Below are 23,459 nucleotides of genomic sequence, written 5' to 3'. Positions count from 1 at the left end.
TTTTGCTATGAAAGTGCGAAGCAGTGGTTTTCCATTCCCTGCTCTTTCTTGGAAGAGGCAGGCTGCAGAAACGGAATACAGCAGCACCAGCTTTAGGATCTATCCCCAGTGCCTGCTTCTCTGGGTGTCTTACAGCTGTGTGTTTTATTCTCCATTGTGGTTGGGAGAGATGGGGACTGAGATGACAAATGAGCAAGACCTTGTGCAGCATAAATGCAGCACCAGCTGTTACCTTCAAAGGCGTTACTCACTCAAGCTGCCTCTGTCCGAAAAGCAGCCTTAGAAGGCGGCTAAAGGCGCAGGTAACTCAAGGTGGTTCTTTGCCTGCCATTCCTGCAATAAACTGCAGTTTCTTGGGAAGTCCCTTTGATGTGGGCATGCCCCTGCAGCCACAGCCACGCGCCCTGGAGAAGAACTAGGAACTGAGAGCTCCCAGACATGGCAGGTGGCACATGTGGAGCCTCACACCTGTACTTGTCTCTGGGTCCCACCCAAAGAATGCCGAGGGATGCCACTTCACAGGTTCTCACCAGTGAGCCTGTTCATCTGGGGAGGCCCTGGGCTTGGGAGTGTGGCCTAGAACGCAATCACAAAGGTATGCATCCATTCCTGCCACCCCTGATTCCAGTACTGTACCTGTTCTTGGGGCCCAGGGAAGAGTGATCCATCCATCAGACTTGGACCTGGGCACCCCGGGGAGCAGATGACACCTGTCCGGCAGTGCATCCTGCTGAGAAGACACCTTATGCATTAAGACAATGGAGTGTCCACTCTGCGTCAAGGGCTACCTCTGCACAGGAGGCTTCTGTCCTTGGTGGGATGGTGAGCTCTTGATAGCACATGCTGTGCTATGCAGCTTCTCTTCTGCACCAGCCAGAGCTGGTGCCCATACTGAATGCAGCACTCAGGCACCAACCAAACGCTGGAAGAGCGTCTCCTTAGGTGATGAGAGGAGCTGCTAGGGCAGCTCCCCACGGGGCCTCTCCAGAGCCTGAGCCCCACTTTCCCGATTAAGCACCCCCTGGCAAGTACTCCAGCCTCCCTCCTGTGTGCCGGGTGCTGAGCTAGCTCCTGTGCATGGCTAACCCCCTCCTGGGCCTTTCCACTCCCGATTCATGCAGAAATGGGGCTCCCAGCATGGGTGACACGCCCTCACTATCACCTACACAGGCTGAGGGGGTGTTCTGGCTTCTCGCATGGCCACTCCCCACACAGGTGACCCTGTAGGGCCATCAGGCCGCAGCCCGTCATTTCACCCAAGCAGAGGGGGCGGACCCAGGCCTGGTGTGTGAGGCCCTGGTTCTGGGAACCCCTCCTCCCCGAGGGCAAGGTGAGACTGCAGAACAAAATGTAACAAATTCCTGAGCACTTTTAAGGACATGTATTTTTGTTCTTCACAAGTATCCTCAGGAGAAATCATTTGCTAAAATACAGTCTGCCACTCAGCAGCTTTTTGAAGAAACGTCCGTTTCCTCTCAGCAGGAAAGGCCTGGCTTCTGGGGCTCGGGCTGTGGGGCTGGTGACCCTGAGTCGGGAGGGCCAGGGATGAGCCCGGTGAGCTGGGCCTGGCGGAAGGGGCGGGCTGGGGCCGCGGTGCCCGAGGGCACAGGCTTCCTCCACCTGCAGGCAGGCAGGCCGTCCGGGCGGGCGGGGGTCCGCGTCCGCGGGTGGATGGGCTCAGGCCGGCTGCAGGGGCGCGGCGTCGGCGCAGCCCACCTTGTTGCTGAAGAGGCGGGAGAGACTGCGCTTGGGGCCAACTGGGCGCGGGGCCGGCAGCCCGCGGACGTCCCAGAGGCGCAGCGCGCCGTCGTGCGAGGCGGTGTAGAGCACCTGGCCGTGTACCTGCGGGCACAGACGTAGGAGCCCACCCCGCTGCCCCGCCGCCCCTCCACTCCGTCCCCTGGCACGGCGGCCTGGCCGGGCATCGGCTGGAACGGCAACACCTGGGCCGTCTGGTGGCGTTCTCCCAGCCCAGCGTCCTCCATCCTCACGTGGGACGGGGGCCCCCGCGCTCCGGGCAGCGCTGCTCCCGGGATGCCGACGGCCTACCTGGATGCAGTTGATGACGAAGGCGTGGCCGCGGAACACCCTCTGCAGCGCCCCGGACTGGGCGTCGAAGGCGCGCGCGCGGGCGTCCCCGCAGCCGGTGAACACTGTGAACACAGCGCGCCGCTGGGCCGCCCGCCGGAGCCCCGCACCTCCCCCAGGACGCCGCGGGGCAGGAGCCCGGAGGGGCGGGAGGGGCGGGCACCCTCCCCAGAAGCAGCGGCCGCGTCAGGGGCGGCCTAAGGTTCGAATGGGCGGTAGCGGAAGCCCTTTGAAAGGAAGGAAGCGGCACCTCCATTATCTTTCTGGTTGTCGACGGTTCGGGGCGATACTGGGGCCGCGCCCTCCGGTCTGCAGCCGGCTGTGCAGGGCCTTAGCTCTGCCCGCGCTGTCCTTTCGGGGCCTCTACCTGGGACCACCCAGGCCCAGGTTCCTGCTCCCAGGTCGTTCCGGACAAGCCTCTGTTGAAGCTCGACTTCTCTGCCTGGCCTCTAGCAGCTCTGAGGGCCCCGCTCAGGGGGTGCCCCCCACCCCCATCTGAGCTGCTTGCTGGGGCGAGGACCACCCATAAACCTGGCCCGCCCCTCCTCACAATGAACCGGGCCTTCTTCCCAAAGGAACCCGGACCCTGCGCAGCCTCTTACAGGGGAACCTGAGGGTCCGGCCTCTCCTGGCTCTTTCCCAGCCTGTAACTGTTGCCCAAGTGTCCTCAAACTCCTGTGTATCAGAATCACCAAGACGGCCTAAGGCAGATGGTTGGGCCTGCCTGACTCTGACTTGGGTGTGGGGCAGGGCCTGAGAGCCTGCGTCTCCAGCCCGTCCCAGGTGCTGCTGCTGGGGGCCGGGACCGCCCTGAGAAGCCCGACCAGAGGGGCCTCCCCTGCTCACTGTCCGCTCAGCCGGGGTTCTCCCAGAAGCCAACCCTGAACCAGGCTTTGAGTGCAAACAGTTCATGGGGCCGGACACTCAGGAGGTGGGCAGTGAAAGAGGAAGGATGCACACACAGATGTTTGTGATCAGGTGACGCTGCAGGTGTGCGGAAGTGCAAACCACATCTCAGATGTCCCACTGAGCCAAGGACACTGGGCCACTTATCCCATGCCTGTTAGTCATTGGTTGAGTCTCTCTTGTGGGTATGAGCTCCCAGCCCTCCCTGGGAAATGCCCTAGGACAAGGACCTCAGGCGCGTGGGCAAGCAGCTCTGATGAGCTTGGTACCCATAGCATTTGCCACACCTGCCCGGCAGCCAGAGTGCTCCAAAGCAAGCACTACCTGGGGGCTCCGGGCCCCGTGAGAGCTATTCCTCACCCCACTTCCAGCCCTGCCTGCCTATTCCCAGCCTTTCTGCTGAAGCTGCCCATGACTGTGGCCCTGCAGGGAAGTTTCATTTCTGGTCTCTTCAGCTCCTTTCCTGCCTTCCTGTCCACAAACTCAGTGTGGCTGTGGGGCATCCCATGGGTGGGAGGAGGGTCAGGAATTAAGTCTGATCATCCTGCAGCCTGCTGGCAAAGACCAAGGATCAAGTTCCTTAACAGTGGGCAGCTGGTAGAATGCCAGGGCTTCTCTGCAGCTGCAGGTCCCAGTTGCTGCCAAGAGGAGGCGCTTAGGCAATATTCTTTTTAAATTAGGGATCAGCTGGGAGCAGAGCCAGAAATCACACTTGGACACAGGATGAAGGAAAAAATAATCTTTCTGTCAGACACCAAAGTCCTGAGGGCATCTAGGCTCTATTTTCAGAGATCCACATTCCGTCTTCATCTAACACCTGTGCTGTGAAGACACTGAGTTTTCTGCTGTGACTTTTCCCACCCAAGTCTGAGCCCTCACTGGAGTGCTAGTGAGACGATGCTCAGGCTCAGCAACACGTGTGTGTGTGTGTGTGTGTGTGTGTGTGTGTGTGTGTGTGTGTGTGTGTGTGTGTGTGTGTGTGTAACACACAGAGAGAAAACGGGGAAGGGGGGCTGCAGCAAAACAACACTGGGGATCATTTGAAGAAAGGGCTGTCCAGGAACCTAGGAGCCCCACTCCCATGTAGGTGTAGCAGGTTGGGGTGTTGCTTTCCTGGGACAGTGTCTGTCTTCTGGGTATATCTGAGGAGTAAACATGTGGCAAGCCAGTGAGACAGAGCCAGAGAGCCCCGATGTGAGAGAGTTTGAGATCTGTGGGGGCAGATATCTTGTTCTCTACCCAATAAGCCATTCTGCCCTATAATAAAATAATAAGAGATTTCATTATTCAATTTCCCTTGCAGGCAATGGTCAAAGTACCTTTCCCTCCTCTTCTTCCTGCCTGACTAAAACATGACACGATGGTTGGAGTTGCAGCAGCTGTAATGAACCATGAGGCCTCCTTAAAGGTAGAAGATAAGTGCTAAAGATACTGAAGCAAGTGATAGGAGGAATCTGGGTGCCTGGTCACTTTGTGCAGCCATCCATTCCCGCCTAGACGGCCGGCCCCTGAAATTCTACCTGAGAGAAAACTAAACCACTATGTCATTTAAACCAGTTATCTGGGTTTTCTCTTCTCTTTAGTCAAACCTAATGCCAAGTAAAGCCAAACTCAAGTGGCCCTCAAGTCGACCTGGAGTTTGTTACTGTCTCACTTTGAGAATTAGAATGTGTCCTTGAGAAGTGCTCTCGACCTTAGGACCTCCGAACACCCGGGTTTCTGCACATTCTTGAAGGGTTAATGTGGGGAGCTGTGCCCACACCCTTATTTGGACCTTCTTTGCAAATAATGCCAGAGAAACGCGTGCCTAGGGGAGGCACAGCCACTGGCCCTCCTGAATGGCAGGTGAGGCTTTGGGAGGGAACAGGGAAGTGAGAACCACAGGAGAGAGGCTCGGAGTGAGGGAGGACTTGGTGGGGGGCGAGGGGTGAACAGGCTGGCAGGTCAGGCGAGGCAGGGTCAGAGGGCCGGCGACAGGGTCACTTACGGGTGCCTGCATGGTACTTGAGGGCGCTGACACTGTGCCTGTGGGCCGTGAACGTGCGCACGGGCTCCCCTGTGTCTGCCACCCAGCACTTCACTGTCCTGTCGGCACTGCCTGAGTACACGTGCTGGTTCACGAGCTGGGGGAGGGAGGGTGGCACCAGACATTGGCACCGCAGGCTGCAGCAGCTGGCTGGGAAGCCCCTCCAGACCCTTGTGTAATGGGGAGGGGCAGCAGGTCTCAGTGGAGGAACTGTGGGTGAGCCAGAAACCGGCCTGCCTGTGGGTCCCAACCGGCTGCCTAGTCCTGCCCCCAAGACCACGCTGCTCCTCCCCTCTCCGCAGAGTGGGGTGGGCTCGGGAGGACGAGCAGCAGGCAGGCAGGCCTGGCTTCAGATCTTGACTGTCACACAGCCCTGGACAAAGTCACTGCCTCTGCTCCTCGGCTGCTTCACCCGTAGATAAGGGTCACAGCAGCCTCTTCTTGTGGGGTTCACAGATGCGGCCCGTACAGAGCTCGGCACTATAGAGCGAGGACCCCACGAAGCTCGATGGCATTGTTATTACTGTCAGCAGCTGCCTGCTGAGCAACAGCCTGGCATCTGGGAAAGTAACATGAATCCACCTACAGCCACTGCCAGGCTGTACCAGGCGCTCCCACGTGCTGTCCTGGCTGGGAGGAGACAGGGCTGCCAGGGCAGGCTTTCACCCTGGACTTCTGCTCGTGGAAGGGCAGATAGAAGACAGGTCTAGAAGTAACCCAACTGGCTCTGGTGTGTGGGAGAAAGAGCTCTGGTAGGGCCAGAGCTGCACCTCTGGGGCCACCCTGGGGTCCTGCCCTCTGGCCCTGGGGCTGCCAGTGGGGGGCAACAAGGGCCCTGAGATAGGCCCCCCTCCTCCCACTGCCCCAGAGGACTGGGGTGCTGTGCACACCTCCACTCAATGTCACTGGAGGTAAGCAAAGAGCCCAGGAGACAAGAGAAGGGGCTTGGAAGGACCCTCTCACAGGAGCGCCCCTGCCAGAGAGGACAGTGTCCTAGCCCAAGGGAAGTGCAAAGGCTATTAAAATAATTGTGCAGATTTCCCTGGACAAAACACCACACAACCAATGGAGCCCCCACCCAGCACCTCTGGTTAGCGGAGACACTGACAAGAACCACAGGCCGGGCTGGGCAGGGGCCTGGCTGCAGACAGCGGGCCTCTTCCTGCAATGCAGGGCCCAGAAGATGAGGGCAGGCAACCAGCCCCAGAGGGAGCCAGGCCGGGCCCAGGGGCCCCCGGAGACCCAGGAAAGCTGCAGTACTGCCCCAAGGGCAGCGGACAGCTGGCCTAGAACCAGTCCAGGCTGGCCACTGGCATCCTCAACACGTCCCACCCCCTCCTTGCTCAAGCACACACCTGCCCATCCCTGCCACCCTCTGGGCCACTTTCCAGTCCCCACAGCTGTTTGCTCATACAATTTCCCAGGGTAAGTCCTGGAGAACAGGACCCCGACTAGCCCAGCTCATCCCTCCACCTAAGGCCACGGCACAGGTCACACGTGGGCTTGTGCTGATCGCTGTGGCAGAGGCAGAGGAATCTCGAGGAGCCACGGCCTCCCGGGGGCAGAGGCTGCAGGTGGTTTCCGTGGGTGGGGGTGGAGGCAGGTGTGGCTTGCCAGCTCTCAGGCCCTGTCCTAGAGCCCTGATAGGTCACCACTGGCCCCAGCCAGTGAGGCCTGCTTTCTGGATCTCATTGGCCATCCCCTCCCCAAGGATGGGGACGCATGTGACATCAGCACACCCAGGGGCCCCAGCAGAGCCCAGAACATCACCCTGGCCTCTCGCTGTCTGCATACCCCCAAGAGATCATACCCGGCCATCGACAGGGACAGGGCAGCGCAGCCATGGGGCTTCCCGAGCTTGCCCAGCCCCTTCAGCCCAGGTGTGACCTGGTTTTCCCAGGCCCACCTGTGTCCTCGCTGTCCTCTGAGAACCACGGACACACACTGTCCCCCCCGCCCAGGTTCTTACAAGTTCTTTCTGCCCAGAAAGCACCCCCACATGGACCCCCACCCCGCCCTTCTAGGGCAGGCCGCCCTCTCCTTCCCGCACGGCGCCTACGTCCTGTCCCGCATGTTGGCCACCGCTGGCCCCAGTGCTTCTGCACCATCCCCCCGCCAGTGGTCCCTCTCAGGGGCAGCCCCAGGCTGCTGGTGACCACACTTTCCAAATTATCCACCGAGACACAAGGATCTAATAGGAAGGGTAGTGTGTGGGACCAAGCCTCCCGTGGAACACCCAGGCCACATGGCCACCACACAAAGGAGGCCCTGAGTGTCCACGGCAGCCAAGGCAAAAGAGTAGCCCCTTCGCAGTGTAGTGGGCTCCCCTGCAGCGTGTCCAGACCATGTGAGGCTGTCACACTGTGTCTAAAAAGACCAAGCGGTGCACATTCAAAGCACGAATCCCGAGCCCAGAGGCTGAGGAGAAGCTCCGAGCACGCTGTCCTTGGCTGACCGAGGCCTCACTGTTCCCTTTGGCTGGTCCTGAGAGGACACTCATGGGGAGCTGCAGGGTGGCCTGGGGGGCCCGGAGGCAGATGGGGTGAGCAGGACAGGCCTTGGCTGGCATGTCACGAAGGCCAGGTCCTGCAGGGCCGCCCACAGCCAAGGCAGTTCGGAGGGGGCAGGGTTCACGAGCCATCTCCCTGAGATGTGACCCACCCAGGCAGACGCAGGACAAGATCCCTGCGCTGTGGCCTCCCCGCAGCTCCAGCAGGCAGCCCGCTCACCAGGCCAGGGGAGGAGAAGCAGCTGGGCCAGGCTCCAGGCAATGCCTGCTCGGCAAAGCTGTCAGGAGGGGCTCCCCCACTCCAGCGGAGGGCGGCACCACACCTGTATAAGCTGCTGGTTGCAAGCATGGGTTACATGTTTGGTTTTGGTTCAACTGTCTCTGCTCCTTACCAGCTGAGAGACCTTGGGCAAGCTGCTTACCCTCTCTGCGCCTCCACCGTCTCATGCACAAAATGAGAAAAAATAATGTCCCGTCATGAGGCTAGATGCAATAACGCACACAGCATGTCCTAAACCGGGAGCCACTTCTCATCCCTAAAAGGCAACCGCATCCCCTGCCCCAGCCCCTCTGGGTTTGGCAGGACGCTGCCTTTGCAGGCAAAGAGGGGTGTGCTCTGCTGCAGCTGCGGAGGGCCACATGCTCCCCACCACCCCCGGGCTGCCCCACACCTGGAGCTCCCCTCCTTTCTCTCTCTGTGGGTATTTGAAGTGCTTATTTATTTAAAAAGATATGAGTAAATATGATGCAATGTTCATATCTCATTTCAAAAGTAGGTACACGGGGGTCTGTTTTCCTATTTGCAATATGCTCTATGCTTGAAATGTTTCATAAGTAAAATTTAAAAGGCATAAGCAAAAAAATAATACGAAGCAACAGGGAAGTCCCTGCCTTCTCTTTCTTCACAAGGACCTCCTGGTTGAGCCCAGACCCCCAGAGCAGCAGAGGAGGGAGCAGCCCCCCAGCATGGTTACTGGGCTTGACCGTGAATTTACTACTTGGAAGCAGGCCCTCGCTTCTGCTCTGGTCCACCCTCCCGAGGAGGCCTGCGTGCTCCGGGCTCGGCCCCAGCCTGGCTTCTGGGACCTTCTGGGGTTGGTCTGGGGCCGGTGGGCTCCACCCTGGGTACCTGAGGAAGGTATCCCCTGACTGGGGTAGACATAGTGAACGGGAAAGCAGAGGCCCCTCAGGTCTCAGGAGATGTCTCAGGCCTCGCCTCTGCTCCTGGGAGGTCAGAGTGGGCCTGCACGGGGTGGGAAGGTGTTTCGGAGGGCACCTCGTCCGCACAGGGCCACTGGGTTCAGAGGTGGGGCACAGCAGGGTGGGTGACCCTGTAGTTTCCTCATTTCCTCCCTGACCTCAGGAACGGCAGCCCACAAGCTTCTCTCAACACGCAAAGGGAGCCTGAGCTGCTTCGCGTGACGCCCACAGCACCAGGCACTGGCCACCCCAGGGCCACACTCACGCTCACAGGAGACTGCAGATGATGCCGTGGGTGCTCAGACTGCAGCCGTGGGTGCTTCCCCACCAAAAATTGCCTGAGGTAAGGCCACGAGGCTCACAGACCATCGTGGGGGCCCAGATGCTCCAGGGGCCTCTGGACACCTGGGAACCCAGCCTGTCTCTGCAGGGCTTCTGGGAGGGCAGCCTGGCCCTCGCCCAGGTCATTTCCCTGTCTCAGGGGCATGGACCTGGCTGTGTGCTAGGGGGAAGGGGCAGGGAAAAGTAACAGATGTGAACCCGGGGGTCACCTCCTGTTTGGAGAAGGTGAGGTGCAGAAGGTTGAATGCCCCCAACCCTTCTGCTGTGCTTCACACTCTGCCTGGAGATGACAGCTGGTCACAGTGAGGGACCCACACAGCAGTGGGGCAGGGACCGCTAGGTGGCCTCAAAGGTTCTGAATGCAGGGTGACATGGGTGAGCAGTTCTGCTAAGAGGCAGATCAAGAGAGGTGGGAAGGTGCCTCCACCCCTGCGACAGGGAGCAAGAGGGCACCTTCAAAGTGGACAGGGCCGACACAGTTAGAAACGCCTGAACGTCAGTCACACATGCATTTCCCAAGTTGCAGTACAACCAGATTTGACGTCGCAATAGTGGAAACAATAGGAAACAAAACAGGGAGACTCCCGGATCTAGTGTCCAAACTACAGAAAGGCCACCTGCTGCCCTGCACCCCATGTGCCCTGGCCATGTGTCTCCCCTCTCCAAAGAGGTGGGGCAGCCCTGCATTTCCCAAATGCAGGATTTCTGAATTGCAAACGAAGATTGCATAGGCACCCTGTGGGTCATCTGTTGAACTGCCTCAACCATGGAGATTCTATCCAAGCAAAATGGAGCCCTTCCTTACTCCACTGGTCCTGGTATCCCAGGACTGCCCTTTACCCTGAAAACCCAAAATGGGTGTCCTGGCCTGGCTCTGCAGGGGACTGCTGCCCTTGGCTTCCTGGTGCCCTGAGCATACCCCTCTCACTTCATGTGTGGCATCCCTCCAGAGCCTCGGGTGCCACCGAGCACTGCACCCAGGTGTGGAAGCCAGCGTGGAGGAGGGAGATGCCGGTGAGCCCCTGAGCAGGACATCCAGGTCCCACAGCTGGAAGGATCCGGTCCAGGTGGCCCTGGCCAAGGGCAGGCAGCGCATCCCTTAGATAACAGCTGCAAGAGTGAGGCTGACAGCTTCACGTGATGGAACAGGCACCAGGGGGGTGTCTGCTACCGGCCATTAAGTCCTCACAACTACCCGGGGTGGGTATGACCTCACATGCATAACCCCCCAACCAAGATTTGGGGCCAGACGTGTTTCAGGATTTTTTGGATTTTAGGAACATGCTTGCATTTCCACAGGAAAGGTGTGTTCCCAGTTACTGGCCTCGTGTCTGCCAGACCAGACTTTGGCCCCAAGTGAGTCTTTTCATTTTTTGGAACTTTTGGATTTAGGAATTACAGACAGGGGGGTTGTGAATAGACATAATCCTCATTTTACATGTAAGGAAATCAAAATTCATTCATCAACAGAAGCCCTGACCCTGGTAACTGAATGTGGCTGTGCTTGGGGGAAGGGCCTTTAAAGAGTTAAGTAAGTTAAAGCGAGGTCTTTAGGGCGGAACCTAATGCAGACTGAATGGTATCCTTATAAGCAGAGAGATCTGATGCAGCGCCATGATCATGCGAGGGCAGAGGGAGAAAATGGCCATTCACAGGCCGTGGAGAGAGGCCTCGGAAGAAACCCACCCTGCAATACCGAGACCCTGGGCTTCAGCCTCAGGCCTGGGAGACAGCCACCTGTGCCGTTACATCTCCCAGTCTGTGGTGCTTTGTTATGCAGCCTGAGCTGACTGCTACACTGGGCTAGGGCAGAAGGTCAGAGGTTGGCCCTGGGGGCTCCCTGGCAGATGGGGCGAAGGCGGGTCTCACCTCCAGGCAGATGACGGAGCCCTGGTGCTCCTGGAAGACCCGCAGCTGCTCCCCGCTCAGGATGTCCCAGGAGCGGATGGTGCCGTCGGTGCTGCCGGTAAAGGCCGTGTGGCCTGGCGTGTCTAGCGCAAGGCAGAGCACCGCGCCCGTGTGGCCCCGCAGCGTCTGGTGGCAGCAGCCACTGGCCACCTGCCACACCTTGGCCGTGCCATCTGTGCTGCCCGTCACCAGGAGCCCCCCGGCCACGGCCTCCTCTGAGCAGGGAGCCCTAGGGAGGTCCCAGGGGGCAGAATAGGCTAGGGTCAGCACACAGTTGCGGTGGCCCCGGAACTCCCGGGACACCTGACCCTTGTCTATACTCCAGGCACGAGCTGTCCGGTCATAGGAGCTGCTGAAGAGCTGGTTCTTGGCAACCAGGATCCTGAAGGCAAGAGGGGAAAGGTCAGGGGTCAGAACACATAGGGTTGCCCAGTGGGCTTTCACAGGATCCCTTTGACTCATGCGTTCTGTGTTCAATAAGCCCAGGTGATGGGAAGCACAAAATGCTCCCAGCAAATGGGAGACCCAAATCTAAGAACATTTTGGGGCTGGAGAAGCCAAGGCTTCCTGCTTCAGGGAGAACAGGAAGGGGGTCAGGAGAGATACCCTAAACATGTCAGGGGTCCCAGGCACAGGCTCGGTGCCTGGGCTTCCACCACCCAGAGAACGAAGCCCAGACTCAGAGCGTGCTCGGCCACCGCCCTCCAGGCCGCACCCAGCCCAGCGAGGACGCCCACCCTGCCAGAGAGCGGCTGTCTCCACCCGGCAGCCAGGAAGGCCTCGCGGTCTTGGCACCCAGCTGGTCGCACGCACCTCCTGAGTCTGGCTCAAAGCACCCTTCCCTGGGACACAGCTCGGGGTCTCCCCAGGCACTGTCCTGGGTCTCCGAGCCCCCAGCACGTGCAGAGCCCGTAGTGTGCCCAGACCTCGCCCGGCAGGGACCAAGGCTCCGACGCTTTGCACCCTCCCAACACATCACCTTCGGCGGCTGCTTGCGGGCAGGAGGTGAGGGAGGGAGGCAGACGGGAGGACGGGGCCGTCAGAAGGCCCGCCCTGCTGGTCGGCCAAGAGCCGAAAGGTTCCTGGGGAAGAAGGGCTTCCAGTTTGAAAACCAGGGAAGTTCTGGGAATGGTGAGACATGTGGTCACCCTGGAGCCGGTGCCCCCAGAAGCTCACGCACCTGGCCCTGCTCTGAACACACAGGGAGAAGCGAATTCCACGGATGTTGCCCATTTGTGAGCACAGGTACTTACTAATGCAACTGCATTAGTTCAGAACAGCCACCTGCTTGGCAGTAGTGTGCACGTGCGTTCGTGTTTGTGCTCTGGAGGGTCTAAACCTGGCAGAGCGTAATGCCCAGCCTTATTGTCCACATTTACTTTTGAGGAGCAGCTGAGTTCCCAGGTGCTGCCCGAGGGCCAGCTGGTCTCCCGAGATGGCCGCCTCCCGCCCCTGGCAGCCCTTCCGTGCTCAGGGCCTCGCCAGAGGAGGCTCCCCCACACCCACACGCTTCCTCACTCACGAACTTCTTTCTCAAGGACTCGGTCCCAGTTCTAGCCCCCCACGCTGCCACCTGCCTGCTTGGCCCTGGTCGCCCAGGTCAGGGCCACACCTGCTCTTACTAAGCAGTGGATAAAAGCTCCTGGCAAGTGGGCGCTGGGTCGGAGCTCTGCTGGCTTCCTGCTGCCCTCTCTGCTCGGAACCATCCTGCGCCAGCGCGGCACCTTACTTAGTCCTTAGGTACGTGACTTAGTCCCAGCCACAGGGAGCTGGTAGGCCAGGTCACCATCAGGCAGGCGCAGCATTCCCACCCGCCCAGGGCTGGACGGTCAGGCCGGTCGGCTCACTCCCCGACCCAGGCACACACAGAGCTCGTGCTGGCAGTGTCCTTCTGGCTGCCAACATCCTTCCCCCTGCACCTGCCAAGCCCAGCCTCTGACCCCCTCCAAACGCCTGCAGGCATGGGTCCTTTTCCTGGCTTAGCCTCCGGAGCGGGGGCCAGCCCTGGTCGGGGAGGCTGCGGGGGCCCGAGGGTGCACCCCCAGACTCCTGCTTATGCTGTGTTCCCTCGGGAGTCTGAGATGGCCGGCACAAGTTACAGAAATACTGTCCAATTGATCTGATCAGCAAAGGAATTTCCATGGCTCAGCTCAGACCCAAATTCAGTAAGGAATGGAAAAATTCAAGCCTCCTGGACATGAAGCTGGTGGGATATTTTCAACATGGAAAGGAGATGTTTACAAATGCCCTTGACTCCTTCAGAGCCTCCCCCGCCTTGCTCCCCCTCCAAGCCCCTGGTCCACCATCAGGTACCAATTAAGCCATTTCCTGTGGACTTTGTTCCCAGCAGTAGGAGCTGTGGCCTCCAGGGCTTTTCCCTGTGCCTAGCTGGAACCAAGGGGCATTGGAGCTGCCAGGGCCCCCAAGGTGGGCATCTAGGCACCAACCAGCATGTGGCTGGTCTCTCCCCGCCCCCACCTCCCAGCCGCCCCTGGGGCAGTTAGCACTTGGACCCGGGACACCTCTGCTCTGGGCCTCCCGCTGCTCTGTGCTTAAGAGGGACAGAGTCCCCACAGGGTCCACAGGCAGACGTCCCAGAGAAGCCAGGTTCCCCCAGGGAGGGGCCCCACGGACGACATCTCTGTCCCCAGCCACGCTGACCTGTTCACAATGGATGTGTGTCCTCGGAACACCTGCAGGCACTGCCCGTTGAGCACGTCCCACTTCCTGATGGTGCGGTCGGCGCTGCACGTGAAGGCAGCCTCATCCTCCAGCTGGCAGAAGGTCACGTAGCTCTCGTGCCCTGCAGACGGGGAGACCTGAATGTACCCAGCTTCCTTCTGGGGCAAGGGTTTGAGGTGGGGAGAAGGGAAGAAAGCAGGGGCAGGGAGTGCTCACGACAAGCCATGACTGGCCTAGCCCCCCCAGGAGGACCCAAGTCTGGGGGGATCTCAGGAACTGTGGGTGCCGGGCGCACCTCAGGGGGCGCTCGCCCAGCCTGAGACCTCTCGTTCCCTCATCTCCCACTCTCTCCTTCCCTGCTCCTCTCTCATCATCTCCTTTCAGTCTTCAAACTTTTCAGTTGCTTGTATTCACTCAGTCATTCAACACACCCAACATTATGGAGGCAGGAAGTATAGAGACCAAGGGCATGGCCTCCGGAGCCAGAATGCCAGGGCCCGATCCTGGTGCTGCTACTGACTGCCGTGGGCAAACCATTTCACTTCCCCGTGCCTCAATTTCCTCCCCTGGGACAGGGAGGGTGCCTGCCTGCCTCAGGAGGCTGCTGCACACTGTGCGTTAAGTGTTAGCTGTTCTTAATGTTTGTGGGAGACAGACACTGGTTGGCAGAGCAATGGTCCCAAAGATATCAGGTCCTAATTCCTGGAACCTAGAAATGTCACCTTAAAGACACCTTTTCAGATGTAATTAAGGTAAGGACCTTAAGATAAAATCATCCTGGATCCTCGGGGCGGCCCCTGCATGCCGTCCCAAGCGTCCTTATGAGGAGGAGGCAGAGGGAGATCTGAGGCCAGAGGGAAGGTGCCGTGAAGATGGCAGAGACTAGGCAGTGCGGGCCCTGAGGGCCGCCCTGGAGCTGGGTGAGGCCGCTGGACCCTCCCCTGCAGGTCTCAGAGGGAGCGCAGCCCCGCCAACCTAGATTTCAGCCCAGTGACACTGATGTCGGACTTCTGGCCTCCAGAACTGTGCCAGAATAAAATTCTGTTGTAAGGCACCCCGTGTAATCACTGGGCACAGAAGCCACTGGAAACTAACATAGGTGCAGAGATGGTTAAGACACCTTCCTGCCTGCGAAGAGCAGCCAGCCCAGAGGAGAGACACTCGGCCGAGCACGGTCCGTGCTCAGACAGGGCATGTCAGGGCCAACAGAGCAGGGAGGGCCCACCCCGTGCGTGCCGTGTGGGGAGAGAGGGACGTCCCTGGGAGGGGAGGCGGCACACTCCAAATAGGAGGGCCCCCAGGGACAGAACTGAGGAGCTTGTCAGAAACAGCTGGTGCGGCAGAGGCCCAGTGAGGCAGGGGCATAGGATGGAGCGCGGGCCACGCTGGGTCTGGGGTCTGGGCGCAGTGCACCTGGTCACCCATCTTGGTGTGGCCATCCGATCTGACTGTCGCCCTGGCCACGGATGGAGGTCCATGCCTCGGGCTCTAAGCCCCCCGGGAACCCTCGTGTTCCCATCACAGCAGGGCGGGTCCTTCAGGCAAAGACGCTGCCACCTCCGATGAAAACTTTCCACAGCGAACTGAAGTGGAATATATGGGAGGAGAATTCAGGGGCCAGGAAATATCAACAGGATCAAAGGAACTTTAGACCTAAAAGCCACTTCACTGAGGAGACTGAATTTCCACACATGTGGAATATATTTATTACAGTAAGGATTTTGATAGAATTGTAAACCTTTGTCTAGATACCTGGTACTGGGTAGATGGGGATTTAGAATCTCCTGGGCAGTTTCAAGCTGATTGACACCCTTTTTTTTTGACCCTGGGTTTGAGCTTAGTTAGCCTTGGAAGAAACCAACTTCCTGGGTTCTAGGAAACAGAATAAAAAAAAATGTTTTTCAGTATTCTTGGAGAGCATTTACCAGGCCTCTAAGAAAACAACATTTGTGTGAATTAAATAAACCCTTGAAGTGGGTACAGATTATGTTTCCCATAAAATATACATCAATTTAAAAGCCGAGGGCCAAATGCGTTGGCAAAACACAGCCCAGTTTCTTGGCCAACTCCAAAACGTTTATAAAACATTTTAAGATTGTCAACAAACTTTCCTGAGACCAGACGTGCCCTGGGGCGGGGGTGGGCGGCCTGCCCCATCTGAGACGGAGCCCCCGGGCGCCCTCAGGCCGGCACTTAGGTGTGGGGCTCGCCCTGCATGGGCTCGGTCCTCCTCAGACCCTGTGCAGTCCCGCCAAAGCAGGAGGCCACCTGGGGTGCCATCCCGCTCCCCCTGCTCCTGCCCCACCTCAACTGTCTCTGACGGCAGGGAGGCGAAGCGCCGAGTTTTAATGTAAATCAGGCCAAGAAACGCAGGAGAACACGAAGGGGGGCTAGTAAACCATGGGACCTCTGCTCAGTGACACTGCAGCCATTGAGTAGGGACGCCGAAGACCCTGAGATGTTGGAAGCCTTCTAGGACCCATGGAAATAAAAAAAAGACACACTCAGATTGCAGCTCAATAAAAATATAAACACACATGAACAACAACTTGAAGAAAAGATGTGATACTGAAAAAAGTTTTTCAATGTGAAACACCTCATCTCTGAAGCTGAGCCAGGCTGACCCTCTGCCTTCTCAGGAGGCTCGTCCTGAGCGGACTGACAGGCTCCCTGTGGCCTTCAAGGCCCTCCTGGGGACAGGCCCTGCCCCTGCATGCCAGGCACCTGCCCCGCCTCTGAAAACGCAAGATAAGCACACCCGACTCAGAGCCCTGCCAGCAAAGGGGGCCGCAGAGCGCATCCCTGACCGTAACCCACGGCGACCCACAGCTCAGGGCCCCAAGGCCTGCAGGGTCACTGGGCGATGAGGGAGGGCCCACTGGGCCTCCAGGGACCACACAGCTCTTTGGCCACGAGCTATTGGAATTATGCAGAACAAGCAAAAGAGCCAAACTAAAAATAAACATTTTTGAAGGGATAAAGAATGCAGATAAGATGCAGTTATTATGTTCAAAAGAACATGCGGGGGTGCAGGGGTTCCTGCCAAGGTGGTCAGCCCTGCCTGCCTGCCTGCACACCACGGGACTCGCTGGAGGCTCAGAGGCAATGCGCCTCCTCCACGCCCAGGAGCTGCTCAGAGTACCAGCCATCCGGGGTCTGTGGCGGCAGAGGTGGGCCGGTCCAGGCACGGAAACGGGGCCTGCTGCCCCTCAGGAGCCCCTCTTCTCCAGCCTGCTCCCTCAGCTCGCCCACCCCTGTGGAGAGCACCACCCCTGTGGGCTCCATGCACCCCGCTGCCCACAGGTCCAGACAGCTTGGAGCCCCAGCAGGAGACGCTGGGTCAGGATGCGCTGGCCCTCGAGCCACGGCCACACCTCCCTCTCTACCGCTTCTGGGCTGCTGTGACTGCTCGCACCTTTGTTCCTTCAGGCCTGGAGGCGGGTGACAGCCCTATGCTCTGCCCACATCGTGCAAAGTTTCGTTTAATAAACTCTCCCTGAGTTTCTATTTTGGGGGCACCATTTTGTTTCCGGCTGGGCCCCTGCCTAGTAGAGCCACCTGGCAATGCATTCTCTGAGCAGGCTGGCGTGGCAACCGCTCCTAGTCCGCGTCTAACAAGGCGGCTGCAGCCTCGGCCACGGGCCCCCGGCTTCCGAGCTGCCCCTGGGGGCGGCTGATGCTCTTGCCACTGGTTCTGCCGCGGGGCTCGTCCTTCCAGCCCAGCTGCTCTCACCCCACCACCGAGACCAAACTGCTCTCCTGCCACCTCCGTCCTCTTCGGTCGGCCCCCTCAGGGGAGCTCACCACCTCCACACAGTGGTCTGCGCAGAGCTGAACAACCCACTGCAAGCACGGGCGTCCTTCCCATCCGGACCTCAAACAAGCTGCACCCTGATGGAATCCTTAGCCGGGACGGAGTTAATTCCGATCTGTTTATGTCTGAGAGCCTTCCCTGCACTCCCACATGCGCTTTTAAAAATATGTATGAGATGACTCAGCAACTCCACTTCTGGGTGTACACACAGAAGAACTGAAAGCAGGGCCCGTGAGAGAGATTTGCACACCCATGTTCACAGCAGCATTATTCACATGATCAAGAGGTGGAAGCAACTCAAGTGCCCACTGATGGATGAATGGGTGAACAAAATGCAGTATGTCTGCCCACACGGAGTAGTACTCGGCCTTCAAAAGGACAATCTGACCCATCTGTGATAGGCATGACCCTTAGGGAGGTCATCCCAAGGGACGAGCCAGTCCCACAGACAAACACTGCACAAGCCCACCTGGACAAGGTCCCTGGGGCAGAGTCACAGAAGCGGGAGGCAGGATGGGGGCTGCCAGGAGCTGGCGGGGGTCGGGGGGCAATCAGGTTATTGTTGTTTTAGTTTTACAAGATGAAAAGTTCTGGAGATAATGGTGGCAATGGTTGTACAACATTCATATTATGAATGTTTAATATCTCCAAACAGTGCAGTTAAAAGTAGTTAAGACAGTAAATTTTATGTGTTTTTTTATTTCAATTAAAAATTATCCCAGTTCCAGACTCACCTGGGTCAAGAGGTGAACCCTGGAACCCCCGCTCAGAGTTTCTGCTTATCTGAAGCCCAAGACACGCAACCCCCTGGTTCAGCGATCATTCTCTTGACCCAATGTGCAGACTCCCTGAGGCCGGACCTGAGCCCCTCACACCTTTGACCTGGCCATGGGCACCCACCCAGGCACCTGGTGCGGTCGGGCCAACAGGCAGGGGAGGGGGAGGGCCCCGAGCCAGGAGGGAGGAGAGCAGGTCCGCCCAGTGGCCGCTCCACCCCAGCGGAGGGCAGAGGACACTTAGCCCTTTGGAGCCTCTTTCTTCATCTACAAAAGGGGGGATGATACGGATGCGAGAAGCAAACAGGAAGCGTTGGGAGCTGTCAAGGGACAGAGCCGGTGAGATGCTGTTAGTCAATTTGGGCTTGTCGACGTAGACATGAGGGCGGCTGACCCTGTGAGCCAGGAGCTGCCTACTAACTGGTGCGACCCCCACCACGACCTTAGGCTAGGACCACTATTATCATCCCCGATTCACAGATGAAGAAACTGAGGCATAAGAAGTCAAGTAACGGGATTCGAGCCCAAGCAGCCCAGCTCGAGCCCAGGCTCCTGACCATGAGTGGTCCTCCTGCTCCCAGGAGGCGAGCAGGGGTCGTCCGGACAGGCAGGCACCCACCAAGCTTCCAGTAAACAGCGGTGTACATTCTGTCCCCATGGAATTAAAGACAAACACCCTGCCCGTCATGTGAGGAGATGCTGTTAGATGAGAATGCCCAGGGACCGAATGCTCATGGAACCTTCAGGCTGGGCGCCCTCCTACATGGGGACTGACCGGACAGGAACCACCATTTGGGACATGCTGGTCAGCCCACTGACCCAGTGAAGTGGCCCAAAGAAGTAGGCCGCCAATGGATAAAAAAGAGGGGGAGGCAGGATAGTGACCCTGAATTCAATTCTGCCTTTTAAAGAATAATTGGCAATTAAGCTGTTTTTCACTGCCAACTCACCAATTGCCCTTAAGAACCAGTTCTATTTATTAGAAAAGTTTACGGGTTCACAGCTCCTCAGCAGAGCTGCTGTAGGGGGACGCTCAGGGTGATGTTTACACCACCTGCTCTCCAGGGGCCACCGAGGAGGACAACCTGCCCACCCTGGCCCGCCCACAGGGAACTGCCCTGTTCTTCCTCGCCATCCTACCCCTTGGCACAACCTTCCTAAACCCTGCAAGATTCACAAAAAAGCCCTGGTCGCGTGGGCTGAGCCAGAAGTTCACCTGCAGAAAGAAAACGCATCCCAGGAGCTGCCAAGCCCAGCCACTCTGCCCAAGAAACCCAGGCCTGACCGCCCACAGGTCCTTCTTTGGAGACTTCTGCCTGCCCAGAGCCATACAAGGAACCAGCGCTCACCCCAAACGGGCAGTGTCCACAACAGGAGGGGAGAGAGCCTGGATGTGGGGTCAGGAGTCCTCTAGGGATCGGGGCTCCTGCTCATCAGCCATGCAGTCTTAGGCAAAGCATAGCTTCCCTGCAGGCTTGTCCTGGTAAAAGCAGAAGCCAGCTGCCCGTGGACCTGCCATGTGACCCTGGACAAGTCCTATAATCACACTATTACCCGGGGGATGACGACACAGCACTGACCTCACCAGGGGAGTATCTAGAAAACACTCAAAGTTCCCTGTGTGTTGGTAGTGAATGTGCCCCTCCCCACTCTCCCCACTCTCCCCTGTGAACTGGTGCCAGGCCTACCTACCTCACAGCTGTGAGGATTAGTGATGTAACACGTACACTGAGGGGTACTCATAACGTCTAGGGCACTAAACAAGTGTTAAAGGACATTTCATTAATCTTCTGCTGATTAAAAGAATCCTAAGGGGCCTGGGGAGCTGGCAAGACCTTGCTTCCCTTGGGGGGACCCCGCCTCACAAGGACGAGCACACACCCAGATGACTCTTTTGTAAGTCAGTCCGTTAATGCAGTTTCAGGATCAGGAATGGTTACTTGTCCCTCCTGCCCTGGAAACTTCTTGAAATGATGATCCTCACAATAGCAGAGACCATCCTGGCAGAAACGGGCAGCGTTTTCAGTTGGATCGCTCTCCTGCTGAGTGGTACGGCCCGGCCCTCCACAGAGCACCAGAGGGTCGGGCCCCTCACTGGGGAGCAGGTGTTGGTGTCCCAAGGGGACAAGCCCTGTGAGGGCCAGAAAGTGGGTGTGAAAGGGAGCTGCCAGGCACAGAGCTGGGTGGGGACAACAGGGCAGAGCTGGGCAGAAGGGTGGGCCCTGGCAGCTCAGCCCAGGCTCCAGAGCTGCCCTGAGCACAGAGCCAGATGCCCAATGGCCAGAACCACTCTGGAGAGGCCTGGAGCTTAACTGCGGTTCCACAATGGGTCCAAGGCCCAGGGGCTCTACAGGCCAGCTGTGCATCAGATCCACTCAAAAGTGTATTAGAAATGCCAATTCTAGAGGCCCCTGTGGGCTCACTGAAACCAGGGCCTGGCAATCTGCATTTCTGGAAGCCCTCCAGATGAAAGTCTCACATATGGGAAGCAATACAAGTTGAATTTAAAATCTCTAACAGAACTCAGATGGTCTAGTTCCAGTTGCCTGCCTGCCAGTGTGTGTGACTTTGTGGGGGGGATGGGAAGGAATGTGCGTCAGTATGCAGCCAACTCTCCATTATCTACATCAGCTCCCAAGTAGCAGACCATCCAAAATTCATCCTTATTGAGCTTTCAAATATCTACCATAACTGCTTTTATGTAAAACCAATAGGGTCAGGATGAGCCCACATTGAAGCTAATTTGCACTCACTGTGCCTACGTGAATTGGAAAGCCCAGGAGGACACCCAAGATTTGCTGATTATGCTGGAAAAACCAGGCTGTGAGAAATAACCACACAGTGCCTGGTCGCCTTGTGAGTCAAGAGGCTATATGTGCTACTAAGGCAACAGTGGGACAGAGCTGGAGAGGGACCTCCTGTCCTGTGGGCCAGACGAGTGACAGGGGCCCAGGTAAGGGATCCGTCAGCCTGGTGAGTAAGCACACAAATATAAACCAAAATGTATGTTTTTGCAAAACAGCTTTATAAAACATGTATGTATGCTCACTACGTGTGGCCCCTGTTATTTCTGGTGTTTCCAAATGTGCTAAATTGATTCAGCAGCCCTTTTTTGAAAAACTGATCAATCCAACCCCCATACCCCTTCATTTTACAGCAGATGAAATAAAGCAGCAGAGAGCAGGGCCACCTCCACAGATGTTGGGAGGGGGATTTAAACTTAACCTCTACTCCCTAGGTGCTGTGTGACTCCCGCAACTTACTTCCTGCCTCAGTTTCCCTGTCTGCACAAGTGGGATAACTGTAGTAGTATGAGGATTGCACACTGTAGTGCTCAGTACCGCCAGCACTTAGCAGGCTACCGCGATGGCCGCAAAGATGAAATATCCGGCCAAAGGTCACACAGCCAGGGAGCAGCTACGGAAGGCGCCGCCTATCTACAAGGGCACAGATGTAATTTCGTTTTGTCTGTCAAAACTGCTGTAGTTGAAATGATTTCATGCAGCAGGTTGACCTGTGATCTTCGCCCCCGCAGTGGCGTCCCCAGCCCCCCAACCCCGTCCGCCCGCTCTGCACCCCCACCTCGCGTGCGCTCCACCGGTCGGATGCCGAGCCGGTAGACCGCTCCTTCCCGGGATGGGCGGGGCGGGGCTTGGGGAGGGTCTGCGGACGGAGGAGCCGAGGTGTCCAGCAGCGGGTGCGCGAAGACGCAGCAGGAGGGTCGGCGGCGCGGCGCGGCGGGTCTACCTTGCAGGAGCGCACAGCACTGGCCGTCCGCGGTGCTCCAGAGCCGGGCTGTGCCGTCCTCGCTGCCCGTCAGCAGACGCTGCCCGTCAGGGCTCAGACTGAGCCAGTTGATGCCCCCGCGGTGGTCAGCGCAGACCCTCAGGGCCGACCCTCCGCCCCCCATCGTGCCAGCCAGGTGGGGCACGAGGAGGCTGCGCCCCGCTATGGAGAGGCGCCCCAGCATCCGCGCGGCTGCTCCCTGCGGCTGCGTCCCGTGGTCACCGCGGGGGGCCGGGGCGCCAGGCTCCTGCGGGGACACGGGGCGAGGCGGGGATGAGGTGGGGGACCCTCGCTCCCGCGCCGCCCACCCGGTCCGTGAGCCTAGCGGGGGCTGCCTTCTTGGGACCCCCGGCCCCTCCAATGGAGCAATCCCAGCCCCGGGTGCGCAGACCGACCTCCCTTCCCCGCGCCCCCTCGGAAGACCCGCACCCCACCTCAGCAGGGCCCTCCCTCCGGGCCGGGCGAGCAGGACAGAGGCACGTCCGGGGCGCTGGAAAGCCCGGCGGCGGGGGCGGAGAGGCCGATGGCCACAAACCCCACGCGCACTCCCGGCCGGCGCCGGGCGCTCGGGGCTGCAGAGTGCGGACAATACCGCCCCGCCCGGCTCCTCCTCAGAGCTCCCCCCAAGCCTGTCCCCTCCCACCCCGGGCCCGCGCCCCCGCCCGCACCGCCTCCCGGCCCTTTGGGACCCGGCGCCCGTCCCGGACACTCCGGGGACCGCCCCACGTGCGGGCCTACCGTTGCTCCGGCGGCGCCTCCGGCCCCCCCAACACCCCCCGGCCAGCTCTGCCGGGACGAAAGGCCGGAGCAGGGAGGGTCCAGGGGCCAGACGTGCGAACCCGGAGCCCTCTGCCTCGGGTCCGCCCCTGCCAGGCTCCCGGCCCCAAGAACCGTGCCAGCGGGGCCCTCGGGGGACGCAGGGTTGGTTCCCGGGTGGAGAGCGCCCCTCGTCCTCGCTCGGGGACGTCACGAGCTCCAAACAAGTCCCAAAGGGGACTCGGTGCGGGGGGCGAGGTCGGGAGGAGGGGAGGTTCACCCCCGGAAAGGCCGTGGGCTCCCGGGCGCGGGGCCTCCTGCCGGCAGCTACCCTGCATCCCCCGCCCGCCGCGCCTCCAGGCCCCCTGGGGCCTCGAGGGACCCCCACCCCCGCGGCGAGCCATCCCAGGGGGTCGGTGGGCCGGCGCCCGTCAGAGTAGTTCCGGTCCCAGTTTCTCCGGGGTCGGTGGGCGGGGGATGGCGCCCCCACACTCGGACCCTCCAGGTCCTAAAGTAGGAGGCTTTTCCGGCTCCGGGTCTGTTTCTGAAAGCGAGCTGGGCGAACCTCGGATCGGATTCCGGTTTGGGGTCGGGGAAGGCGGCCGGCCGGCCCTCTCCCAGTGAGTCTGCCCATATCCAGACTCAGAAGGAAGACCCCATAAAGGG

At 59.1% G+C, this 23,459-nt stretch overlaps 1 protein-coding gene across 6 annotated transcripts; it reads right to left on the bottom strand.

Moving 5' to 3' along the window:
• Positions 1 to 1,366: 1,366 nt before the first annotated feature.
• On the bottom strand, positions 1,367 to 22,644 carry WDR86 (WD repeat domain 86). Of its 6 annotated transcripts, none has more exons than XM_073238198.1 (8): positions 22,472 to 22,644; positions 21,999 to 22,284; positions 13,641 to 13,782; positions 10,941 to 11,361; positions 4,982 to 5,117; positions 2,339 to 2,455; positions 2,050 to 2,153; positions 1,367 to 1,723 (listed from the first exon to the last, which is right to left on the bottom strand). In XM_073238198.1, exons 2-8 carry the CDS (start codon positions 22,219 to 22,221, stop codon positions 1,424 to 1,426), a joined length of 1,443 nt encoding a protein of 480 aa, XP_073094299.1. In that variant the 5' UTR covers positions 22,222 to 22,284; positions 22,472 to 22,644; the 3' UTR covers positions 1,367 to 1,423. The 6 variants fall into 6 exon arrangements, with proteins under 6 accessions (XP_073094299.1, XP_073094301.1, XP_073094303.1 ...); XM_073238202.1 differs by having other exon boundaries at positions 1,533 to 1,842; positions 22,472 to 22,643; XM_073238200.1 differs by lacking the exon at positions 2,339 to 2,455 and having other exon boundaries at positions 22,472 to 22,642.
• Positions 22,645 to 23,459: the final 815 nt, after the last annotated feature.

Source organism: Manis javanica, chromosome 6 (genome assembly GCF_040802235.1).
Source record: "Manis javanica isolate MJ-LG chromosome 6, MJ_LKY, whole genome shotgun sequence".
NCBI classification, from domain to species: domain Eukaryota; kingdom Metazoa; phylum Chordata; class Mammalia; order Pholidota; family Manidae; genus Manis; species Manis javanica.
The sequence above is the reverse complement of the archived record's forward strand: the minus strand, read 5'-3'. Positions and strand labels throughout refer to the sequence as shown.